Below are 22,992 nucleotides of genomic sequence, written 5' to 3'. Positions count from 1 at the left end.
GCATTGAGAAATGCCCCAAGCAGGCAGCATTAACCTCTTACGCACCATCTGGATACTCCTTGAAAACTCGCTCAAATCTCAAATGTTATTGCAGTCATCTAAAGCTGGATGAACTAAAAGTGTCAGGGATAAGCTCTGCTTAATGTCAGAAGTCCTACTGGATGTGGCAGTGTTCTCGGTTTCAGTGACAATTTTAAGAGTCAGAATGATTACCTAAATATGGACTTAATCTTAAAATTTTGATCAGTGTTTTCAAAACAATTAAAGAGACAAATGTTCCACTGTACAGAATCTCTATGAGAGGTAATGGCGTGATTGCAACAGCTACAGTAGAGTACAGTAAAGTAGTTGCCTTTAGAGCCTGTACGGTCCATTTGTGGAACATAGTTTATGTCCCTTTGCTCCTTCAGTCAGTGGCTGTAAAAATAGAGTTGCTCAGCTGAGGAAGCAGTCAGGATGGCTCCCTCCAGCCAGCTGCTGATATGGGATCAGTGTTGCCGCTGGTACAACAGATCAACCAATGGGCAGACAGCCTGTGTAAGAGGGTGCTATTTTTGGCCTTGGTGATATTACTCAGCAGAGTACGACAAACTGAGTCGAAGTGGCCGCTCTTGAAATGGCAGGACATAACAGGCAGGTTTCCAATAGCAGCATTATCAGAGTGGGACACTGTCAGTCCCTTACACAGCTGTTCAATGGAACGTCAAGTGCCAAAACACAAAAGCTGTGGTATACATCTGTGTGTAGAGGCTCTTAATATTTCCGTGGAAATTTGCCAAAATGAGGATTTTGATAATCCCCAGTTAATTAAGCTGTTATTTTTTCTAGTGTTGTTGAGAAATGCACAGATGGTAGACGCTGTCATGGTAACAATGAAATGCTTGTTCCCACTTGTTCACTGGACTTGTGGTGAAAACTATAAGATTTCAGTTCCAGTTGCAGATTCTCTCTGTTCAGTTGTGTAGCCACTCAGTGTCCAGGTGAAGCCTACTGACCAACGTCACAGTCACCCTGCTGTTTGATTGAGTTGCAGCTCTGGGTAGATCACATTTCCTCTCCTGTGCTTCAGTGCTCCAGAAAAACAACACAGTGTCAGGTGTCGAGCCAGTCTGCTCCATTAATGTCTAGCTTCAGCCTAAGCAGTTCTAGGTGCAGTATGGGTTAGCTTTTTAATCCCTAGGCTTATTGCTCTTATTACTTATTGTATAGTTCAGAATTATTCAGTAACTACCATGAAACTAATATGTGAGTTAAGTAATCAAGAGAGTGAGGAACTAAAACGTGGGCCTACATAAAGACCTACATAAAGGTTTAAGTGGTTGAAGGAAATGTGGTATTTTTGTAAAACACAAATATAATTACAATGAACACCAATGAACCTGTGTACACCTTGACAAGCCAAAGTTTTGTTATACACATCCTTAACCTAAGAAAATCTCAATTAGTTACTGAATAATAAAGCTTTGTATGAAATAAACCTGGACTGTTAAGGGGTTAACATGTAATTCATGACCAGATCATACCTAGATATACTTTGGTCAGACTTTAATTTGACTTTTTTTATTAAATTCTCCATGTAAAAAGGACATTGACACGTACATCTATTTTTTGGGGGGTTTTGCCAGAGTGCAAGAAGGCATTTGGGTAGTGGATAACTCCAGCCTTTTTCTCCATCTTTCATTTCTGTGTTTACCTTCTCACCTGCTGCTCAGCTTTTTCCACTTACTTTGTTGTTTGTGGATGTTGAAAACGTGTTCTGTTTACCTCTGAGCGCCTCTGAAGTGAGTGATTGAATATCAGTCCAATGTCAATATATCCTGGGTGTGTTTATACTTGGTGGAACCCCAGTGTGACCTAATCACCAAAAATGCAGGTTAATGCAAGCTGTAAACAGCCTGTATGTTGAAAACAGCCATGTTTATTTTTGTGTACGGGAAAACTGTGCTGTTGGTAATTAACCAATGGTTTGTCTTATTATGTTTTTATAGAACTCCAAGAGTGCCCAAGGCCTGGTGGGTCTGAAGAATTTGGGAAATACAGTGAGTACACTACTGGTCCATCTTTTCCACAATGACATCTCACTCATAAACCAGTGTAGAAATATTGCTGCTGTCAGAACAAAAACCTTCTATCTCCAAAAAGATCATTTTACAGGAGAAGGAAAAAACCTTCTTAACTTTTATTAGAAGTTAATGGAGAAGTGAGTTGTTCCAAGTAATTTTGGACCATTTCTATTGGTCTATTCATCATTAAATATTGACACAATGTTCAAAAAATCAGCTCAGTGACAAAAACAGAGATAGGAGTTTCTGTTGCAACGGAGATGACATCCAAATCTGTTCTTTCAAAATGGGATTCTCAGTAGTATGGAAGCATCTCAGTGGCGTACATTAGCAAACAAAATTCTTCTCTTTCCAGTTTATTCTTGTCATCCACTGTTTACCGAATACAGAGTGTGTCTGACATGCTCGAAATAGAATCTGTTTATTCTGTCAGGTCTCTCGTCTTGTGGTCGCGACAAATCCTACAGCTCACAGAAGAAGTGTTTTGATATCACTTTCACATTCCTCTTGGTCTTTCCACTTGATGAGATTATTTGTCATGCTATCTCTTTGCACTGAACATTCAGTTAGGAGGCTTTTGCCAGGCAACAGTAATCGAGTGCTCCAAAAATAAATCATTACACATTACATGGCAAACTGGTCCGAGCTGGTGCTCTTGCCGCTCCTTCAGCTCTTACTGAACTGAGCTGTGAAGAGCAGTGGAGGGAGCTTTAGCCTTCTCTGTTGCTTTTTATGCCAGTATGTATGGTAGTTTTTGAACCTTTTCACTTTGTCTCTTTTTACAGTGTTTTATGAACTCCATCCTTCAGTGTCTTAGCAACACACACAGCCTGCGAGACTACTGTCTGCACAATTCCCACCGCCGAGACCTCAACAACAACAATCGTACAAATACTGCACTCATGGAGGGTGAGGACGCTTGCCCTGAGCAATGTTTTTGGGCTTTCTCATTTTTTCAGTAACTCCCCTTGTTAGAACTCAAGCCTGTTCAAAGCATTCTTCTTGTCTCTTTGATCTCAGAATTTGCCAAGCTCATTCAGACAATGTGGACGTCGTCCGGCAGTGAAGCGGTCAGCCCTTCTGAGTTCAAAACCCAGATCCAGCGATATGCCCCAAGATTTGTGGGCTACAAGTAAGCTTTGGCACAGTCTCAGCTACGAAAAATGAAAATGAAAACCAAAAACAATATTTTTTAAAGGACTTCCAGCTTCCAGAGTGAAAACTGTTTTAAAATGAAACTGTTTCAATTAAATGTTTGGCGAATAACTGCAACAGTGTCTGCTTTAAAGCTTTTTTTTCTCGCTACATTAAAAGAATGGTTCTTGCTTGTTCTTTTATATTCTAACCAACTGGAGAACAGGGTGTGGAACATTATTAACCAGTTAACCACATTTGGTTACCCAACAAGTCCTGTTCTCAATTTTGTTCTGTCAGAAAATAATATATTTTGTTTTTGTTTTCATTCACTGTACCGTTTCTGATCCTCGTTAGCAAACTGTACTTCATCATCAGCTGTCCACAGGATTATTGGTGGGCAGTTTGTTACTCAGCCTGGTTCCCTGCTGTAGCCATGGCTAGTGCTGAGAGATATTCTCTGTGTTGTTCAGCCAACAGGACGCTCAGGAGTTTCTGCGCTTCCTGCTCGACGGCCTGCACAACGAGGTGAACAGGGTTACAGTCCGACCACGGGCAACCACAGAGGACTTTGACCATTTGCCGTAAGTTTGTGTTTTTATTTTACTTGCTGAGTGCCTGGAGCTGAGCCAGGCATGTGTTTACTGAAGTGTGGGCCAGAGGGCAGCTTGCTTGAACCAGCAGCTTGTGCGCTTTGTGTTCCAAAAGAAAAATTTATATTTGTAGCAGAGGATGTGTGTGACCATGAGTGGCAGTGCACATGCAAGTTCCACTGACTGTCAGTCCATTTTATTTCCCACAGTGATGAGGAGAAAGGGAAGAAGATGTGGAGCAAGTACTTGGAAAGGGAGGACAGTAAAATTGTAGGTATGTATATACACTGAGAATGTCCCTCCAGACATTGAAATGTGATTGGCATCAAGAATCAGTGTATTGTAAACCAATGCAATGTGTGCCTTGTTATTTTGTTTACTGTTATATATACAGTAATAACAAAGTGTAGGTTTCCACTTTAGAAAATACAAGGCATTCTGGAAATGAGTTTTATTGTGCATATCTATTACAACTTCATTTTAAATCTATTCAGCTTTCTCTGTGATTTTTGAATCAGTTCCAGTCATCTGTTCTCTGCCATATAGATCTATACGCGCATACCAATGAGCCAAAACAGTATAACCACTTGCCTATTTTGTTGGTCCTCCACATGCTGCCAAAACAGCTCTGACTTGCCAAGGTGTGCACCCTACAAGATCTCTCGAGGTATCTGGCACCAGCATGTTGGCATCAGCTCTTGCATAATGTAAGTTGCAAGTTGCAAATGGACTTGTTGTTCCAGCAAATCCCACTGTGCTTGATCGGATTGAGATGTGGGGAATTCGGAGGCCAGGGCAACACCTGGAACTCTTTGTCATGTTTCTCAATCCATTGGTGAACAATGTGTGCTGTGTGGCAGGATGCATTCCTGCTGAGTTCAGCCATTGCTATCAGGGAATAGCATTGACATGGAGGGGTGTACCTGGTCCACAATAATGTTTTGGTAGGTAGCAGGTGTCAAATAGGTGTTACCATGCATGCCTGGACCCAGAATTTTTCCAGCAGAATTGTCCAGAGCGTCACATTCTGGTGCCATCACCTCACCTGGTAAACAGCACACATGTACCCGCTATCCACATGATGAAAAAGAAGTCAGGACTCATTAGACCAGACAACCATCTTTCATTGCTCCAAGTTCCAGTTCCAACACTCACATGCCTTGGACACTCAGTATCTTGTCACTGGTTCTTGGGCACTGCTGTTGACCGGGAGCACCCCACAAGCCTTGCCCTTTCAGAGATGTTCTGACCCAGTCGTCTGGCCATAACGACTTGGTTCTTGTCAAAGTCCTCTAATGGTCTTCACACCTACCCATTTTTCCCACATTCAACAAAAATATGAGAACCCAGACCCTAACACGTGCAGTTGTTATGACAAAATCAATATTATTCGCTTCATCTGAGAGTGGTCATAATGCTTTGGCTCATCAGTGTATATCTGTACAGCTCAGGCTGTTTGAGCATTTTCTGTTCATAAAGGCTGTACATTTTCCTTTGTAAGTGTAGGATTCATTCTTTTTCCCCTCCTAACTCATATTGACTCATTCTACTTATATTTATCCAGTATTAGTACGTGGTATTGAATTGGTGCCATATAATATAAACAAATAAATAAATACATATTATTATAATTCAATATAGGAATCTTTTTCCGTGATTATACTGTGCTTAATGTTTCTATCTTATGTGTTCAGACTTGTTTGTAGGGCAGCTGAAGAGCTCTTTGACATGCACTGAATGTGGCTACTGTTCCACTGTGTTTGATCCATTCTGGGATCTTTCCTTACCAATCGCCAAGGTCAGTTCTGCTCAGTAAACCACACACACTTGCTCTGTGATGTCCTCTGTAATGCATAAGGTACATTGAGAGGAAGTGAGCAGTGTTTAACAGTGTGTATTCCGCTCAGAAGGGCTACGGAGAGGTCAGTCTGATGGACTGCATGCGGCTTTTCACTAAAGAAGATGTGCTGGATGGAGATGAGAAACCGGTGAGACTTTGTGTGTTTTGTCACATCCTGCCCTGCTGCCACTGATAATTTAACAACTACTTTTCTGGATAAAGCACTTTCAAAAAGCCCATATTTGTTGGGCAAATAGTGTTGGGTTTGCTAAAGGGCTTGTGTGTCTCTTTCTCTTTCAGACATGTTACAGATGTAAAGCCAGAAGAAGATGTACTAAGAAGTTCACAATTCAGAGATTCCCCAAAATCCTAGTGCTACGTATCCTTTTCGTTTTGTTTTTTTTGTTGGTTTGTGTTTTTTACATGAACACAGACTGTAAACCCTATAGATATATTGTTGGTCTTGGAAAAAAGCCTCTAATCTCAAATATGGTAATAAGAGAAGGAAACAAGGTCTTACTTATGGATTTAAGTTAATACTAGATTCAGATACTAAGATTTATACCAAATAATTTTAGGCCATGACTACATTCAATAACTACAGAAAATCGGGTAATTGGGTAATCAGATAATGGGAAAACTCCCGGTCTACATGAGTCAGGCAGTTTTCAGATGCTTTGCAACCAGACAAACTGGCAGAGGAAGACGTGATATAACATTGTTAATGTTAAAAAACATTGTGCTACTTTACCCAAAATATGAACATACATCATCCAGAGGACGAAGAATATTTAAATTCTTCATTTTGTGAGGCAGGTGATTGGTTTCAGCGTCATTCCACATGTTTTGTTGCCACCTTGCAGGTGCTGTGTTAAACGCTGCTTACTTATTCTGGTACCACAGTCTGTTTTCGCTGGCTGAAAAACCCCAAAAGAAATTCGAACAAGAATGTACATGCACTGAGAAATCTAATCACTGGCTTAAAATCCAGGTCTCTTTATCAGATGTCTAGATCTTACTTCACTCAAAGAAATCAGAGTATGTGTTTACATGAGTGTGTGTGTGTGTGTGTGTGTATGTATATATATATATATATATATATATATATATATATATATATATATAAACTCACGTAAACACATACTCTGATTTCTTTGATTGAAGTAAGATGTGTGTGTGTGTGTGTGTGTGTATACACACATGCATATATATGCATACAGTGCCTCCAAGTACTATTCAACCCCCTGCAGATTTAGCAGGTTTACACATTTGGAGTAACATTATTAAATTTGGACTGTAGATGGGCCTGGACATGTGAAATGCACTGCAGCAAAAAAATGTTATTCCTCTGTTTATTCATTTTTGCAAAGTTACCAGAGAGTTACCAGAAGTAATTGAGGTATTAAGAACAATGAGCTTCACATGCTTGGATTACTTATCTGTTTTTTCCCACCTTTTCTGACTATAAAAGCCCCTCCCCAATCAAGTGAACAGCACTCATACATAGTCAACATGAGAAAGACATCAAGCATTTCAAGGCCATCAGAGACAAAATCGTGGAGGGTCACAAGGCTGGCAAGGGGTACAAAACCCTTTCCAAGGAGTTGGGCCTACCTGTCTCCACGGTTGGGAGTATCATTCGGAAGTGGAAGGCTTATGGAACTACTGTTAACCTTCCACAGCCTGGAAAGCCTTTCAAAGTTTCTTCCCGTGCCAAGTCCAGGTTTGTCCGAACGGTCAAGGCTGACCCAAGGACAACAAGGAGGGAGCTCTGGGAAGTTCTCATGGCGGTGGGGACATTGGTTTCAGTACCATGAGTAATGTACTCCACCGCAATGATTTCCGTTCCAGGTGAGCCTGTAAGGTACCTTTACTTTCAAAGCGTCATGTCAAGGCCCGTCTAAAGTTTATCCATGATCACTTGGATGACTCTGAGGCGGATTGGTTCAAGGTTCTCTGGTCTGATGAGACCAAGATCAATGTCTTTGGTGCCAACCATATCCAGGGCGATTGGCAAGAGGATGGCACTGCTTATGACCCCAAGAATACCATCCCTACAGTCAAGCATGGCAGTGGCAGTATCATGCTATGGGGCTGCTTCTCAGCCAAGGTGCCTGGCCATCTGGTCTGCATCCACAGGAAGATGCATAGCACAGCCTACCTGGAGATTTTGGCCAAAAACCTCCGCTCCTCCATCAAGGATCTTAAGATGGGTCGTCATTCCATCTTCCAACAGGATAACGACCCCAAGCACATGGCTAAGAAAACCAAGGCCTGGTTTAAAAGGGAAAAGATCAAGGTGTTGCAGTGGCCCAAAGAACCTAGACAACTTGGAGAAGATCTGCAATGGGCCAAGATTACTCCAGAGACCTGTGCTGGCCTGATCAGGTCTTATAAAAAATGATTAATAGCTGTAATTGAAAACAAGGGTTATTCCACAAAATATTAAACCTAGGGGCTGAATAATAATTGATCCTAATTTTATGTTTAAAATGTATTATAATGTAACTGAGCAACTTACATTGTTTGTCTGTAATGTTTAGGCATCTGTTAATAAATGCTACTCTTGTTCACAATGGTTGAATACTACTTGGAGGCAGTGTTTTTATATATATATATATATATATATATATATATATATATATATATACATACATATATATATATAAATGATCTCTGTTCTGATAGGCTGCCCTGCTTTGCACTTCATTCAAAAGACATCTGGGCTTGAATACTGATTTTAACTCCTGCATGAATGGGCAGTGCTAAACTGAGGGGTAAGGTGAATAGTTGTATATATGTAAAAGCGTAGATTTTTTGATATGAACAAAAGAGTGAATTCTAAATGGGCTGTATTTGCAGTTCAGTTTCCACAGAGGACTGAGAAGTAAATAGTACGTTCTGAAACTTTAATAATTTTTGTATACTACATAAAACTTTTTTATCTAAAAAGAAATCTGTGATATAGACCCTTTAGTGTTTTCCTCATCAGTTTCCCAGGAATATTAGGTGTGTATTATGTTTGTTTTTATGTTCTTATGTTTGTTAGTGGCTGCTGTGTTTTGGTAGGACTATGTCTTTCCTTGATTCAGACATTCAGATCTGAAGCGGTTCTCAGAAGCTCGAGTCAGATCCAGCAAGCTGTCCACCTTTGTCAACTTCCCTATGAAGGACCTGGACCTCAGGGAGTTTGCCTCAGACAGAAGCAGTAAGTACTGTTGCGTGTTAGACTCACCAATAGATAAACAGATAGCACAGTCATTCTCTGTTTCTGTTTCAGTGTTTTTAAGCATAACATTTTGTTCTGGTGTCTTTCTGTCTGCTCTTGTTATCTGTAGGTAGTGCAGTCTATAATCTGTATGCAGTGTCCAATCATTCAGGCACTACCATGGGGGGACATTACACAGCATACTGCTGCAGTCCTGCCACCGGAGAATGGTACACGTATAATGACTCCAGGTACCCTTTACACATTCAACTCTTACTCAAGCTTCTCTTCAGATTCCCACTGATGTTCCTATTCACAAAGGGCTGGTGTGGCTGCAGGTTTTCACTCCTGCTTGGTTGAAGTGAAAACTTTCAGCTGCTCTGGCACTTTGCAAATAATGACCCCTGTTCTAACACTGCTACTGTCTACTACTGTCCACTCTTGTCCATGTTCCCAACCTTCATACAAGGGTTTAGTCCTCACAAATGCTTGTGTACCTCAACACAGCTTATGCTTCAAGAAAGGCTCCTTATGAAGCTTTTGTGCTGCATGTTGCCAACTCCTCTCAGCCATCATTGTTTTCTTTTCTCTCTCCCTTGCTGAACCACCCCCTATCTCATTTGTGCTTTCTAACCTCTCTCCTCCCACTCGCTCTCTCTGTGAACGCTGTCCTTAAAACTGCTGAAGCTTCAACATGCATCTTATTTTTCTGTGGAACTGTTCTCAGTGCTGGTTCACAAGATTTTTGCAGCTGACTTTAAGGAAATAGTTTAACAAAATATCAGATTTATACAATTTAGTAAACCTTTCTAACCCAAATACAGTTGATTAGGACATTTTAGTTAAATAAATCTACTTCAAAGCTAATGTCGTTATCAAACTGCATCCCTTAATCATCGCACATTTGCCTCCAACCATTCTAGGTTAATTAATCTCAAATTGACTTACTTATGTGCTTTCTGACACCATATTACACACTGTTGTCTGTAAAAGCAGGCTATCTTCAAGGATTTAGTCTGTGCTTCTGTCTGTTTTTATAGATAATATTAAGACTCTGATAACACCTGGTCACTTCATGTGATTTGTATGAGTTTTGTATCCTGATAAGATTTAAGTCACATGCATTTGCACTTGGTAGTCAGACTGAAATAAGATTGCCATGTGGGACAGACTATGCAAATTCATTACACAGCAACCAATTACCAATTGTTTACCCATTAAGCCTCTTCCTGTGCTAAGCTAAGGATGATTGCTGTTCTAAAATTTGCAGTTTTGCATGCCGCCATGCATTTCTTAAAACCTAGGAGAACCATGTGTGCGTCCTCCATGATTATCTGCCTTGTAGACACAGATCACATGCCCTGCAATGTGCTGTATGGGGAGGAGGTTCGGTTGTACTTGGAGAGACGGTGGCATTTACACTGCTGTAACATGTGGTTCAACGTGGTTTAAACAATCACATTTGTATCCGTTTTAAATGTGTCTTGGGTACTTTTACCCTTGCACGTTTATGTTGCTTGACCAGACATAATCCTGATTTTAAAGATGCATGAAATGACCAGATGTAAATGTTGTCATAATCATACGCAAAAGTTTGAATGCTGCCAGTCAGATTGCATGTATTGTTAAAGTTAACACGTCATCTACAGGAAACAAATGTAAATATGGCATTTTCTTACAAATTTTGGAAATGATTGGGGGAAAAAAATAAACACATTAAATACAGCAAGTAAACAGTAATTGTGCATTAAAATGTGCAGTAATGTGTTCCCTGTAGAGGATTTTTTCACTTAGAAAACCATAAAAACATGCAGTTTGGCTCTGCTTCCTAGCTACAGTGCTACAATAATAATGATACAAATACTTCAGACAAATACTGACTAAATTTTGACTAATACCCAAATTCTTGCTTCATTATTAATCATAATTGTAAGTACAGTATGTTCATTCAAGTACTGTTCAAACTATATCCAGTACTCAGTAGGTGGCAATATATAAATGTGTATGATGTGTTAATAGAACTGAATGGCTAGCCTACCCATCAGACCTAGGAAGCAGCACCACCGTGTGGCCCACTAAGCAGCAATCGGATAAATATCTCTATATGTACTAAGCTCTTATCACAAATTTTGCACTGAGCATCTTTCTTATGGTCCAGTAATTTAAAGCGTTCCATCACGTGTGATTCCTCAAGTACCTTTTCATTTTTATCTTCAGCAGCCACATGGAAATGAGTGAAGTGCATTTATTTTTAACATATTACATATTTTAACAGTATGCTCTGTTCATAGGCGTTTGTTGATTAAATGTATTAGAGTTTAGCATTTGTTTTTGTGGCTTTATAATAGAATACTAAATGGAGCAATACATTTCAACATAACAAATGATTACTGCAGTATTCAGATTTTTCAGGCCACTTAAAAAAAAAACTATTGTTTCAATGGGAGCATTGTTGTCCTTTTCAAAGTATCATCTGTCCTCGTCAGTAAAGTAGTAAATACTTACTTCTACATTGCCTGAACCACTACTACTACTACATTAATCAGTTTCCTTTAAGTTGTGATTAAATATAAATGAAAGCATTGTGAGGTTATTTATATAGCACAGAGACATAGGCAATCCAAAGTGCTCTACATATAAAAACAAAATAAAAAAGCGTAAAGAACATAAGAAGTAATAGATATAAACTATATTATGGCTAATCCTATTAGTTAGAATAGAGTATTGATGGTAATGATGTTATTGTTTGTTTCAGTATTTCGTATTAAGAAGCTTTGTTTTTTGCGATCCTAAACTACAAAACAAACCACATTTCACCAGCAAAGGCCTTGAGCAGTGTTTAAAAGGATAGTGTTTGTCACTATATGGAAAATGTAACAAAATAAATATAGCAGGTTTAGTTCAGACACACTGGTCACAAATAAGCGGTTGGTATAAAGTGTAGGCATGACAAGGTTGATGAATCATCTGAAATATGTAAATATAGTGATAGTTAGAGAAGTACAACTATTCTCTGGTAAGAGTGATGCTAAAACCGGAAGCTCAGAACATCAGATCTGTTTGTTTGGGTGAGTTCCTACAGTGCAGGAGGGGGACACTGCATCTGCCGCCACTTCCAGGGTGGTCCTCCACTTGTTCAAACAGGCTTCCAAAAGCCTCTCAATCGTCGGCTTCACTCTCTACTATGACTGAACTCAATTCTCACTGCTGCTTTTCATTATAAAACAGTGAAGCAGACACAAATAAATGTGATAGAATAAATAAAAGCAATGAAGTTGTTTTGTGAAGTTGAGAAACCGTCCTAGTAAGTTGCAGGATACCTTATGCAACTTAGTTTCATGTAGGTTTCAAGCAACTAAAGCTGCATGAAAGTTTAAGTGTTTTTAAGACTGATTTTGATTTCAGAAATACCAACAAGTATTCAGAGCCTGTAAAATGCTGTCTGGGCCCTAAATTATATATACAAATAATTACAGAAAGTTCTTAAGTGTCAAAGACACAGGATAAAAGATGTGAGTGTGTACAGTGTCTCATACAGCATGATTCTGTTTCTCCTGCAGAGTAACGCCAATGTCCTCCAGTCAGGTGCGAAGCAGCGATGCATATGTGCTGTTTTATGAGCGATCTGGCCTGTGAGGGCATGTGGGCTACAAGCGAAGGAGAGGGAAGGACCCCAGGCCCCTAGGGCTCCATCACACACTCCCTCACAGCAGTTCTTCTCCTGACAGACAGATAAAGAGACTGTCGCCCTCTGCTGGACACCTAGGAGAAATACATGTAATGTCATCAAGTGTTGTACTGTCTTCTTCTGTGTCCAGTTCATTTTCATTGGGGGAGCAGAAGGTGTGTCCTGATGCCTCTACGTATGAGTGCGTGCACGTGTGTGTGTGTGTGTATGTGCGTGTGTGTGGGTAAACGTCTGAGGGCAGCTCCTGGGGAGACACTGTCAGGCAATAAACCCCTCTTGGCTCTGTCTCAGAAGTCTATTGCTATGCACTGCAACAGATATTGTCCCACCTGCGCCTTCTTCTTGTTCAAGATCGCCTCAGTATAAAGACTTGTTTTAAGTTGTTTATAAAGATTTTTTTCCCCTTGTCGTTTTCATTTGTATCTCTGACCCTCTGGGAATAGAACTGGTAAGAGGTTCCCCCTGCTGGGGCATCAGAAGAACAACAGGATTACAACTTTGAGGCCACTCTTGCCCTTCCGTTCCCACACTAAGCTCTTCACCTCCCACACTTTGTTGTTTTTGTGATTCTTTTCACCTGTCAGTCTCTCGTGATCGGTCTCGTACTTCCCGAGGGCTGGAAAGGGGCAAAAAGTCTGTAGAAAGGTCTGCCGAAGTCAAAAGGATGCCCGTGTGGCTGTGGCGTGTTTTTATTCAGTGTGGCTGCTACTGATCTCTGATACTAAATGCTGTGAATGAAAGGACAGTCCTGTTCAGACGACTATGATTAATGAAATAGTCCTGACTATGCGGATTGGTTTATCCTTGATTTCATGCCATTGAACAACATGGGAAGAATGTTTTGAAGAAAACAAAACACTATATCTGTATATTTTTATATATGATGCAATATAGAGAATGTACTATACAGTGGTGCTGAAAATGACCTGTTACTGTTTTCAGTTAATTTAACAGGAAAAGAATGGATACTATTTATGCTTACAGGTGAAACAATGAGATGAGCCACTTTTTAACAGTGGCAGACGAAGTATGTGCAAAATAATAAATTTTAGACAAACAACCAGCTTTTGCCTTTTTTTGTCTGCTTAGAATTCAGAATCCAGGATTTAGAATTTTTGATCAATAATTTAAGATGGGCTGTGACTCCGTGTCAAAGATGCAGATGAGGTAGGCTGCGTTTCTCTTGATTTTGTCTCACCTTTTTTCTGCTAATTTAATGTTCAATTTCTGTTTAAATTCTGATTTTTCCCAGCAAATAAACAGTAATTGTGCATTAAAATGTACAGAAATGTGAAGGTTGTGTGAAGGGTGTAAACTTATTTTCACTTAGATAATCGACATAACGTCATTTGACCAGGGGCACCCAAACTTACATACTTATATACAACTGTATATATTAGACACATGAGCTCAGTTCCCTATTAGAGAAATAGTGTGTTATATGTTATATTTTGATACACAACACTGTGCAGAAGTCAGCCTTTTGTTTATTAAATTTTCAGTCAAAATCCTTTTATATAAGTTATTCATTTTTCAGTTGCAGCTTCCAACAGTTTAATACCAAATTTATCTGACCTAATTTTGTCCACTCTTTACTTTTGGACATTTTATGACATTTTCATCCTTGGAATCATAAAACTAGTCAGTTCCAGCTGAATCCTCCCAAAAAGGTCACTGACAATATGATCCTCTTCAAACAGACACTAACAGTCACACAAGCAAGTACACAAACTCACCTTAACTGCCTTTATCAGCAATCATCGGGCCCCGGGGACAGGCACAAATCGATAAAATTGAGATTAATAACTGATCATGACATTGATTTATGTTTACTCAGGCTTGAGCACAGCTCAGTAACACCGTGATCAATGCCTAATCATCACATTGATTTATCAGTCTACTCAGGCTTTAGCAGAGCTCAGTAACTCTGAGATCAATGCCTAATCATTTTATTGATTTATCAGTCTACTCAGGCTTTAGCACAGCTCAGTAACAGAGATCAATGCCTAATCATTTTATTGATTTATCAGTCTACTCAGGCTTTAGCAGAGCTCAGTAACAGAGATCAATGCCTAATCATTTTATTGATTTATCAGTCTACTCAGGCTTTAGCAGAGCTCAGTAACAGAGATCAATGCCTAATCATTTTATTGATTTATCAGTCTACTCAGGCTTTAGCAGAGCTCAGTAACACTGAGATCAATACCTAAGCATTACATTGATCTATCAGTCTACTCAGGCTTTAAGCATGTACTTTGGTGTCTGTAAAAAAGCTGTTTTTTATATGCTGAAATTGTAAAATAGCTAAAAAAAAGAACAAGCATAGATGATGTTTCTTTTAAAGATATTTTTTGAATGTAGTTGGTATGTATTCTAAAAGTATTCTCCTAAAATGTAAAAGGTAACTGTTCTGAACATTGCCTTTATAAAATAGAATTTGGACTGAATATAAATACTTAAATTTCAGTACTCTAAATACATACTCTCATTTACATCCTAATCCTGGGACTGACATATCTATGCTCTGCCTTCAAATGTGTTCTTTTGTTGCTATTCTTGCCAGGATGGACAAGTTTTACCCAGCACTGACAAAAATCTCATTCAAACCTGAGACAAATAGTAGCGCATTACTCAGTCACTGTAAAATATGTCAGTTATTCACACCAGAATGTTGCTACTTTCAGAGCTGCTAAAAACACTGATTTTAAAATGCTACACTGCTGAGCTGGACCATGCTGCTAACAGCTAATCAGAATTAGGCAGTTTGAAAAATGGCACAAAGAATTGGAATTTGACATTCATGCTAATGTTACCTTGCTTTATAGAAATATAAGCAACTTCCACACACATACAAAATAAAAGTCATTTCAAAAGATCCGTTTAAATGTACATACTGTATTCTGTGAGTTGTGAGTTCTCATTAATGTTCTGTAAAGTCCAGTCTTGCAACAGCTACCATGAAAGAGCACATTTGTGGGCAGAATATGACACGATCAGTGCTTTTGCTTGGCAAAAACATTATCTGCATGCAAGTCCAACATATAGGTAACAATGTGCAGCAAGTGCAGATATGAAGTATGTAAATCAGTGGTGGACAGTAACTAAGTAAAAGTAATTTGTTACTGTACTTAAGTAGTTTTTTGTGTATCTGTACTTTACTTAAGTTTTTCCATTTTGGGGCGACTTTTTACTTTCACTCCACTACATTTCAAAGTCTAATATCTGACTTTTTACTCCACTACATTTAGAGAAATCTGTCATTCCTTTTGGTTTCTGTGTGTATAAAAACGTAACATGTCAAAACAAAAGAAGTGCAAAGCCAGAGCACCAATCAGGGCACAGTGGTCACTTTGTTCTGAGCTTGTTTTGACCTGTTGGTCATACCGACCCAGTGCAAGCACACGGTTCAATGTCAGTGCAGCAGTGTAAAAATTTGGGAGCACATGCGTCTATAAATGATGAACTAACCTAACTTTGTGTAAATAGACCACAATATAGAAATATGTACACATATGCAGTCGAGACTGGCGTGTTTCTTTTTTCCTGAATTTATACAAACACTTTCATTTTATAATAAATTAGTTTGTTAGTTTATGTTTATGAACAGAGGCCTACAGATCAACACAGTAAAGGAAAACTTATTTGTGATTCTGAGTTTAAAGCCAGTTTTTATTCAACTTGTAACTAATTTACAAAGTAATCTGAAACTTTGCTTGTGTGTAAAAGTGATTTCAGAGCCACTCGGTTCTCCCTGATGGAAACTGTTTACCTCCAGTGTTTTGTGTTTATGATCATTTTAATAGACGTCAGCGTCACTAATTAATGACGTTATATTAAAAGACTGCTTTACCAAGAGAGACGCTGGAGGACTTTCACCTGAAATGAGTTCATGAAGCCAGTCTTGTTATGAAAATGATAACAGGACATCAGAGCCATAATTACTCTTTTAGTACTTTTACTTTCATACTTAAGTACATTTGAAGGCAAATAATTTTGTACTTTTACTCAAGTTGAGGTCTAGAGTAAGGACTTCTACTTTTACTGGAGTACTATTTGACCTTAGGCATCTCTACTTTGACTCAAGTACATGACTTGTGTACTTTGTCCACCTCTGGTGTAAATACAGAAATAACCTGGCCTAAACTTCCCCACCCATAAAAGACACCCCTCAATGAGGTCCAGGCACATTTCAACAATCTTAACTTTTTCTCCTGTACTTAAACAAACATTACATTTGATTTGAGTGTTTTATTCATTCACTAAACAAGCTAGTTCCTCCCCAGTTCTCAAACATGTTTACATTTAAAGGACACTGCGCTGAAATTATACAACTTCCACAGAACTGAGAAGTGAACTTTGGAACTGTAGGTGTGCAGCGATTAGGTACAGGTAAAAGATAGGATGAAGGAACTGCAGTGAAGACTGAGAATCAAAAAGAAGAGAGTGCTCTGGATGGTCTCAAGCTAATGGAACTTAAAAGTTTAGCAGCATGTGGTAAGTTTAAGGGATACTTATTACATTGCGCTGCATAAGTAGGTGTGGCAAACACAGGAGGTCAATAATACAAAAAAAAACTATTGTTTTATGAAGTTCAATTAATTCTGATACACAGTTCCATTCAATTAGGCAGAGCAGAATAAGCATGTATTGACTTTTAGTGTGTGGTGTAGTGTTTTCAGGGTGGAAAAACACTTAGTAAATACAGTCGTATGCAGAAGTTTGAAGACACACATTTGATTTGTTTTTGTTAAAACGTCCAGCCACATTCATACTAGCGTAAAATACAACAATATGCTCGTCTGTTACTGGGTCAGGTCCAGTACTGCTCATTAAACACTGCAACACACACCATCAAAAAAAAAAAACTCTCAAATTTATTTGTTAAAAGTTGTCTTCTCAGTTTAAATACTAAATACTTACATTTATAAACTTAGTATAAACAGCATGAATGGTTAATATGAGGGTTCTTCCATTGTTACAAGCTTGACAACATACCAATAGAAGAACTCTTTTGGGTGCTATTTAGAGCCTATTTAGAACCATTTTCAAAAAGGTTCTCCATAGAACCATACACAACACATGCTCCATCAATCTGAAGAACCATTTCACTAAGCAAAGAGCCATTTAAGCATGAAGTTGTTCTATATAGAACTCATGGTTCTAAGTAGAACCATTAACTTTACTAAGGATATCTGGAAGAACCATCTTTTTTAGCAGTGTACTTGCTTGAGAAAAGAAGTGATGACTCCAGCCCCTCCTGAAAAGACTGTAGCAATACCTGTAAGATTTGTAAAAAGGCACCTGAGAAAAAAAAGATTTTGTGTTTATTTATCTGGTAAGTAAGTGTTTATTTTCTCATTAAAACACCAGAATAAGAATGAAGGCAAATAATACTAATACAGTATGTGATGATTTTAATTATACCTCTAACAGCTCACAAGTGGTGGACAGTAACTAAGTAAATGTAATTCATTACTGTACTTAAGAACCTGAGTTTAAAGCATGTTTTTATTCAACTTGTAACTAATTTACTATGTACTCTTAAACTGAAACTTTGCTTGTTTGTAAAAGTGATTTTAGAGCCATTTTAGAGTCTTGTTACAAAAATGATAACAGGACATCAGAGCCATAATTACTCTTTTAGTACTTTTACTTTCATACTTAAGTACATTTGAAGGCAAATACTTTTGTACTTTTACTCAAGTTGAGGTCTAGAGTAAGGACTTCTACTTTCACTGGAGTAATATTTTACCTCGGGTATCTCTACTTTAACTCAAGTACATGATTTGTGTACTTCGTCCACCTCTACAGCTCACAAGATACAAACTACTTTTTTAAAATCAAGAAATTCTTGTTCCTTTTTATTGCATTTATCCACTGCATATCGCTGTTGTCAGAAGAAAACCTTGTGTCTCGTTTTTTGTCGTTTTTCAGTTTTTGACTATATCTGGTTCCATTGACTTACATTAAAAGTAATGCAGGTTTGTTCCTTCTCCTGTAAAGTTAGGATTTTGGAGATACGAGGTTTTCTTTCAACTACAGTGATTTATTCTAATGGCATATGATGTTTCTACAAGCAAAACGCCAGAAAAAAATGGTTTTCATGATGTTTAGGTGCTGACTGTGGCGCATTATTGTTTACTATCTATAATAATCTACAGTTTTCAGTCTGTATAATATTCCTGTGATCTACACTACATGGTCAAAAGTATGTGGACAGCTGGCCATCACACCCACATGAGCTTTCTGGACGTCTCATTCCAAAAACATGGACATTAATATGGTTCAGGTCACCACTCTAATGGGAAGGTTTTCCACAAGCAATTATAGTGTGTGAGTTAGAACTTATGTCCATTCAGTCAAGAGCATTTATGAGGCCAAGCACTGATGTTGTACAAGAAGGACTGGCGTGCAATCAAAATTCCAATTCATTCCAAAGCTGTTCATTGGGGATAAGGTCAGGGCCCTGTGCAGACCAGTTCCTCCACACCAAACTTTACAAACTATGTCTTCAGTTTGCACACAGGGGCACAGCCATGCAGGAAGAGGAAAGGGTCACTGTTGGAAGCATACAATTGTCTAAAATGTCTTTGTGTGCTGTAGCATGAACATTACCCTTCACTGGAACTAATCTAGTTCTGGTAGGTAGCATACTGGCATCCACTAAACCCAGATTCATCCATCATACCGGCAGATAGTCAAGTGTGATTCATAGGTCCAGAGAAGATATTTAAGTTGAGTGACCCTTGATAGTCCCACAATGGTGAAATTTCACCTCGGCACCTCCGCATTAACCCATCCATGAAGTGAAACACCACATACACACTAGTGAGCACACACACACTAGGGGGCAGTGAGCACACTTGCCCAGAGCAGTGGGCAGCCCTATCCACGGTGCCCAGGGAGCAGTTGGGGATTAGGTGTCTTGCTCAAGGACACCTCAGTCAGGTACTGTCGGCGCTGGGGACCTTCCCTAACCTCCAGCCCACGACTGCCCCACACTGCACTTTCAGATTTACACCACTCCAGCCATTGTATAGCATTGTGCCTAGTGATCTTAGGCTTGTGCGCAGCTGCTCAGCCATGAAAACCCATTTCACGAAGCTCGAGATTGCCATTTCTTTTGCTGATGTTGCTTTTACAAGCAGATTGGAACTCTGCAGTGAGAGACGCAACAGAGAACAAGTGATTTTTACATGCTATGTGCTTCAGTACTCAGTAATTTGTGGCAAAAGTGGCATCCTATGACAGTGCCATTTTTTTTGGGTTCTAAGACATTACAAAATGCATTCATGAGCAGTGAGTACATGTTAACATGAAAAAACATTAATACATATAACCCCTCACCCCAAACAAGTCCATCCTCAAAAAAGAAAAGGGAACATTTCAAAGAGAGAGACAGAAAAAAGCAGACAGTGTGATGTTTCGAATGAGCTCTTCAGTGCAAACCATTGAACTGCCAGTGTTTGTCTATGGAGATTGAATAGTTACACTATACTGCCAAAAGTATTCACTCACCCATCCAAATCACTGAATTCCTGTGTGAATTCTGGTGTTCCAATCACTTTCATGACCACAGGTGTATAAAACCAAGCACCTAGGCCTGCAGACTGCTTCTGCAAACATGAAAGAATGGGTCACCCTCAGGAGCTCAGTGAAGTCCAGTGTAGTACCGTGATACTAAATATTCCACAGTCAACTGTCAGTGGTATTATAACAAAGTGGAAGTGATTGGGAACGACAGCAACTCAGCCACGAAGTGGCCAGCCATGTAAAATGACAGAACAGGGTCAGCGGATGCTGAGGCGCATAGTGCGCAGAGGTCATCAACTTTCTGCAGAGTCAATCTTCATGGAATGGGTTTCCATGGCTGAGCAGCGGCATCCAAGCCTTTCATCACCAAGCGCAGTGCAAAGCGTCAAATGCAGTGGTGTAAAGCTTCCCCATCTGGCAATCCGATGAATAAGTCTGGGTTTGGCAGTTTCCAGCAGAACGGTACTTATCTGATTGCATTGTGCCAAGCATAAAGTTTGGTGGAGGGGGATTATGGTGCGATGTTGTTTTTCAGGAGTTGGGCTCGGCCCCTTAGTTCCAGTTAAAGGAACTCTTAATGCTTCAGCAGACCAAGAGATTTTTGGACAATTTCATGTTCCCAAATGTGTGGGAACAATTTAGGGATGAGCCCTTCTTGTTCCAACATGACTGTGCACCAGTGCACAAAGCAAAGTCTATAAAGACATGGATGAGTGACTTTGGTGTGGAAGAATTCGTCTGGCCAGAGTCCTGATCTCAACCCCACAGAAAACCTTTATGATGAATTAGAGTGGAGACTACGAGCAAGGCCTTCTCATCCAACATCAGTGTCTGACCTCACAAATGCGCTTCTGGAAGACTGGTCAGAAATTCCCATAAACACACTCCTAAACCTTGTGGAAAGCCTTCCCAGAAGAGTTTAAGCTGTTATAGCTGCAAACGGTGGGCCGACATCATAGGGTTAGGGTTAGGGTAAGTTCATATGCGTGTAAAGGCAGACGACCGAATACTTTTGGCAATATAGTGTATGTGCTTGATGTTAAACACCTGTTAGCAATGGGCGTGGCTGAAATACCTGAACTTAATAAGGAGAGTCCACTTACTTTTGGCCATATCATGTATAATGCTTGGGTAGTATTTGGTGGTAAACTTAGGTGATAAATATTCCGATTTTATTTTAATATTATAGGAGTCCTGTGAAAATTCCTGTAATAGTACTACACCTTTTTCATAAACCCCCTTTTACGTCTTGCAGACAAAAACCAAAGTGTCTCTTTATTAGCCCTTGTGCTACTGGGCAGGAGGAATTCAGGGAAGACATCTGCAGGGAATACCATCCTTGGAAGGATGGAGTTTGAGACTGGAGTGCAGACCAGACAGAGTGTGAAGAAACACTGTTGGGTGGACGGAGCGAGAGTGGCGGTGGTGGACACCCCCGGCTGGAGTGCGTTTAGTTCAGCCAACACAAAGCACGTGAGGCAGGAAGTCCTCCGCAGTGAGACGTTGAGCTCTGTTGGTCATTGGGTCTTCCTCCTGGTCATCCCTGTGGATGCGTTCAGCAGCAGAGACTGTCAGGCTGTGGAGGAAAACCTAAGCATCCTGGGATACGATGTGTGGAAGCATACTATGGTGCTCTTTACTTGGGGTGATGAGCTGAGAGGAAAAACCATTGAAGAACACATTAAGAAAAGCGGTAAACCTCTCCAGAAGATCCTGAAGATGTGTGGCTACAGATACCACGTCATAAACAATAAAGCAACAGACAAATACTCCCAGGTCAGTCTGCTGATTCAGACTGTGAAGCAAATGTGCTGAAGTGGTGAAAATGAGAGGGATCAACATAAGAAGCACATTTATTATTAACAGAGGGAAGTGTTGTTTGGACTCGATCATTTTCTCATTTATTCTTTATTTGCATGTGATTTGCACCGTTTGTGTGTGTTTTTTTTAAAATTTATTTTAGCATTATTATGAGGTATAAAATATTTGTAAGAAACAAAATGTGTACTTTTTATTTAAATGGAATATATCAATATTTTCCAAATATATCATGATACCAGAGTATGTAAGTTTTTTTTTGTTAAAACAGGACTGAATGTGGGAAAAACACTAAAATATGGTCTACATTCACTGCTCAGAGTCGCCTTGTAAAGCCTGAAGTAATCATTTAAAAGTCGAAGGTTTTGTGCTGTGGGAGTTGTTCTGACCAGGTCACTCATCTCTACGTCTTGGCGTCACATGCTCAGACTCAAAATGAAGCTCTAGATTGACGTTTAGGTCTCAAATGCAAAATCAACATTACACTGATGAAGACATGATAATAGTACTACATAATTCACCTACATCCTCAGAAGACACTTCCTCCGGTTTTGACTGGGTGCTCCTTGAATAATGTTTCAGTGCACATGAAAAAGTCATATTTATCCACTTGGGAAGAAGCCGAAAGCACAAAAGACTGTCAGTCTGCTGAAAGAACGTCAAACCTGCCTGTTTTGATTGGACAGATTTGTTCTTTTTTTCCTTCTCATAAAGATTTAGTCCATTCGACTGCAAACATTAACACGTGATACTAAAGACATCTTATCATAAATTAAAGTTAGAGTTGAAAAATATGGCCATATTAGGAACTCTAGCTTAATTAAGCTGGTTTTCTGTACAATAGAAATTAATGCTATTTTGGAAAATCGCTGCTGTGGCGTCCTGTGGTAAATAAAGCTGATGTCTTCTGTCCTGTGTACATTTTTACTAGATCCTCTGAATTATAATGTTGCATAGCAGTCAAAATATGAATATTGCTACATGCACTGGTGTGAAAAAGTGTCTGCCCCCTTCTTGATTTTTTATTCTTTTGCATGTTTGTCACACTTAAAAGGTTCAGATCACCAAACAAATGTAAATATTAGACAAAGATAGTACAAGTAAACACAAAATTT

At 39.3% G+C, this 22,992-nt stretch overlaps 2 protein-coding genes across 7 annotated transcripts in view; both read left to right on the top strand.

Annotated features, from left to right (window-relative positions):
• Positions 1–13,586, top strand: part of usp2a (ubiquitin specific peptidase 2a) — a 32,275-nt gene extending 18,689 nt beyond the window's left edge. For 4 of the 6 annotated variants that reach the window (XM_017694776.2, XM_017694774.2, XM_017694775.2 and 1 more), the window contains 11 exons: positions 1,989–2,039; positions 2,849–2,972; positions 3,084–3,195; positions 3,671–3,781; positions 4,000–4,064; positions 5,485–5,588; positions 5,698–5,778; positions 5,931–6,009; positions 8,731–8,838; positions 8,969–9,089; positions 12,399–13,586. In XM_017694776.2, the coding sequence (XP_017550265.1) occupies positions 1,989–2,039; positions 2,849–2,972; positions 3,084–3,195; positions 3,671–3,781; positions 4,000–4,064; positions 5,485–5,588; positions 5,698–5,778; positions 5,931–6,009; positions 8,731–8,838; positions 8,969–9,089; positions 12,399–12,474 (1,032 nt within the window). In that variant the 3' untranslated portion in view covers positions 12,475–13,586. The remainder of the gene's footprint in view (positions 1–1,988; positions 2,040–2,848; positions 2,973–3,083; positions 3,196–3,670; positions 3,782–3,999; positions 4,065–5,484; positions 5,589–5,697; positions 5,779–5,930; positions 6,010–8,730; positions 8,839–8,968; positions 9,090–12,398) is intronic. The other 2 variants (XM_017694777.2, XM_017694779.2) reach the window with 1 other exon arrangement.
• A 3,329-nt stretch (positions 13,587–16,915) lies between these two features.
• Positions 16,916–22,786, top strand: LOC108425785 (GTPase IMAP family member 4). The gene is made up of 2 exons (XM_017694740.2): positions 16,916–17,020; positions 21,315–22,786. The coding sequence occupies exons 1-2, from the start codon at positions 16,993–16,995 to the stop codon at positions 21,872–21,874; spliced, it is 588 nt and encodes a 195-aa protein (XP_017550229.1). The 5' UTR covers positions 16,916–16,992; the 3' UTR covers positions 21,875–22,786.
• Positions 22,787–22,992: the final 206 nt, after the last annotated feature.

This window comes from Pygocentrus nattereri, chromosome 17, assembly GCF_015220715.1.
Source record: "Pygocentrus nattereri isolate fPygNat1 chromosome 17, fPygNat1.pri, whole genome shotgun sequence".
NCBI classification, from domain to species: Eukaryota; Metazoa; Chordata; class Actinopteri; order Characiformes; family Serrasalmidae; genus Pygocentrus; species Pygocentrus nattereri.
This window is presented reverse-complemented; position numbering and strand designations above follow the sequence as displayed.

Bases quoted from the DNA above. Each gene is read 5' to 3' on its own strand.
- LOC108425785 (XM_017694740.2), top strand. From the start codon at position 16,993: ATGGAACTTAAAAGTTTAGCAGCATGTG. The intron at 17,021-21,314 runs GTAAGTTTAAGG...TACGTCTTGCAG, and splicing joins TAAAAGTTTAGCAGCATGTG to ACAAAAACCAAAGTGTCTCT.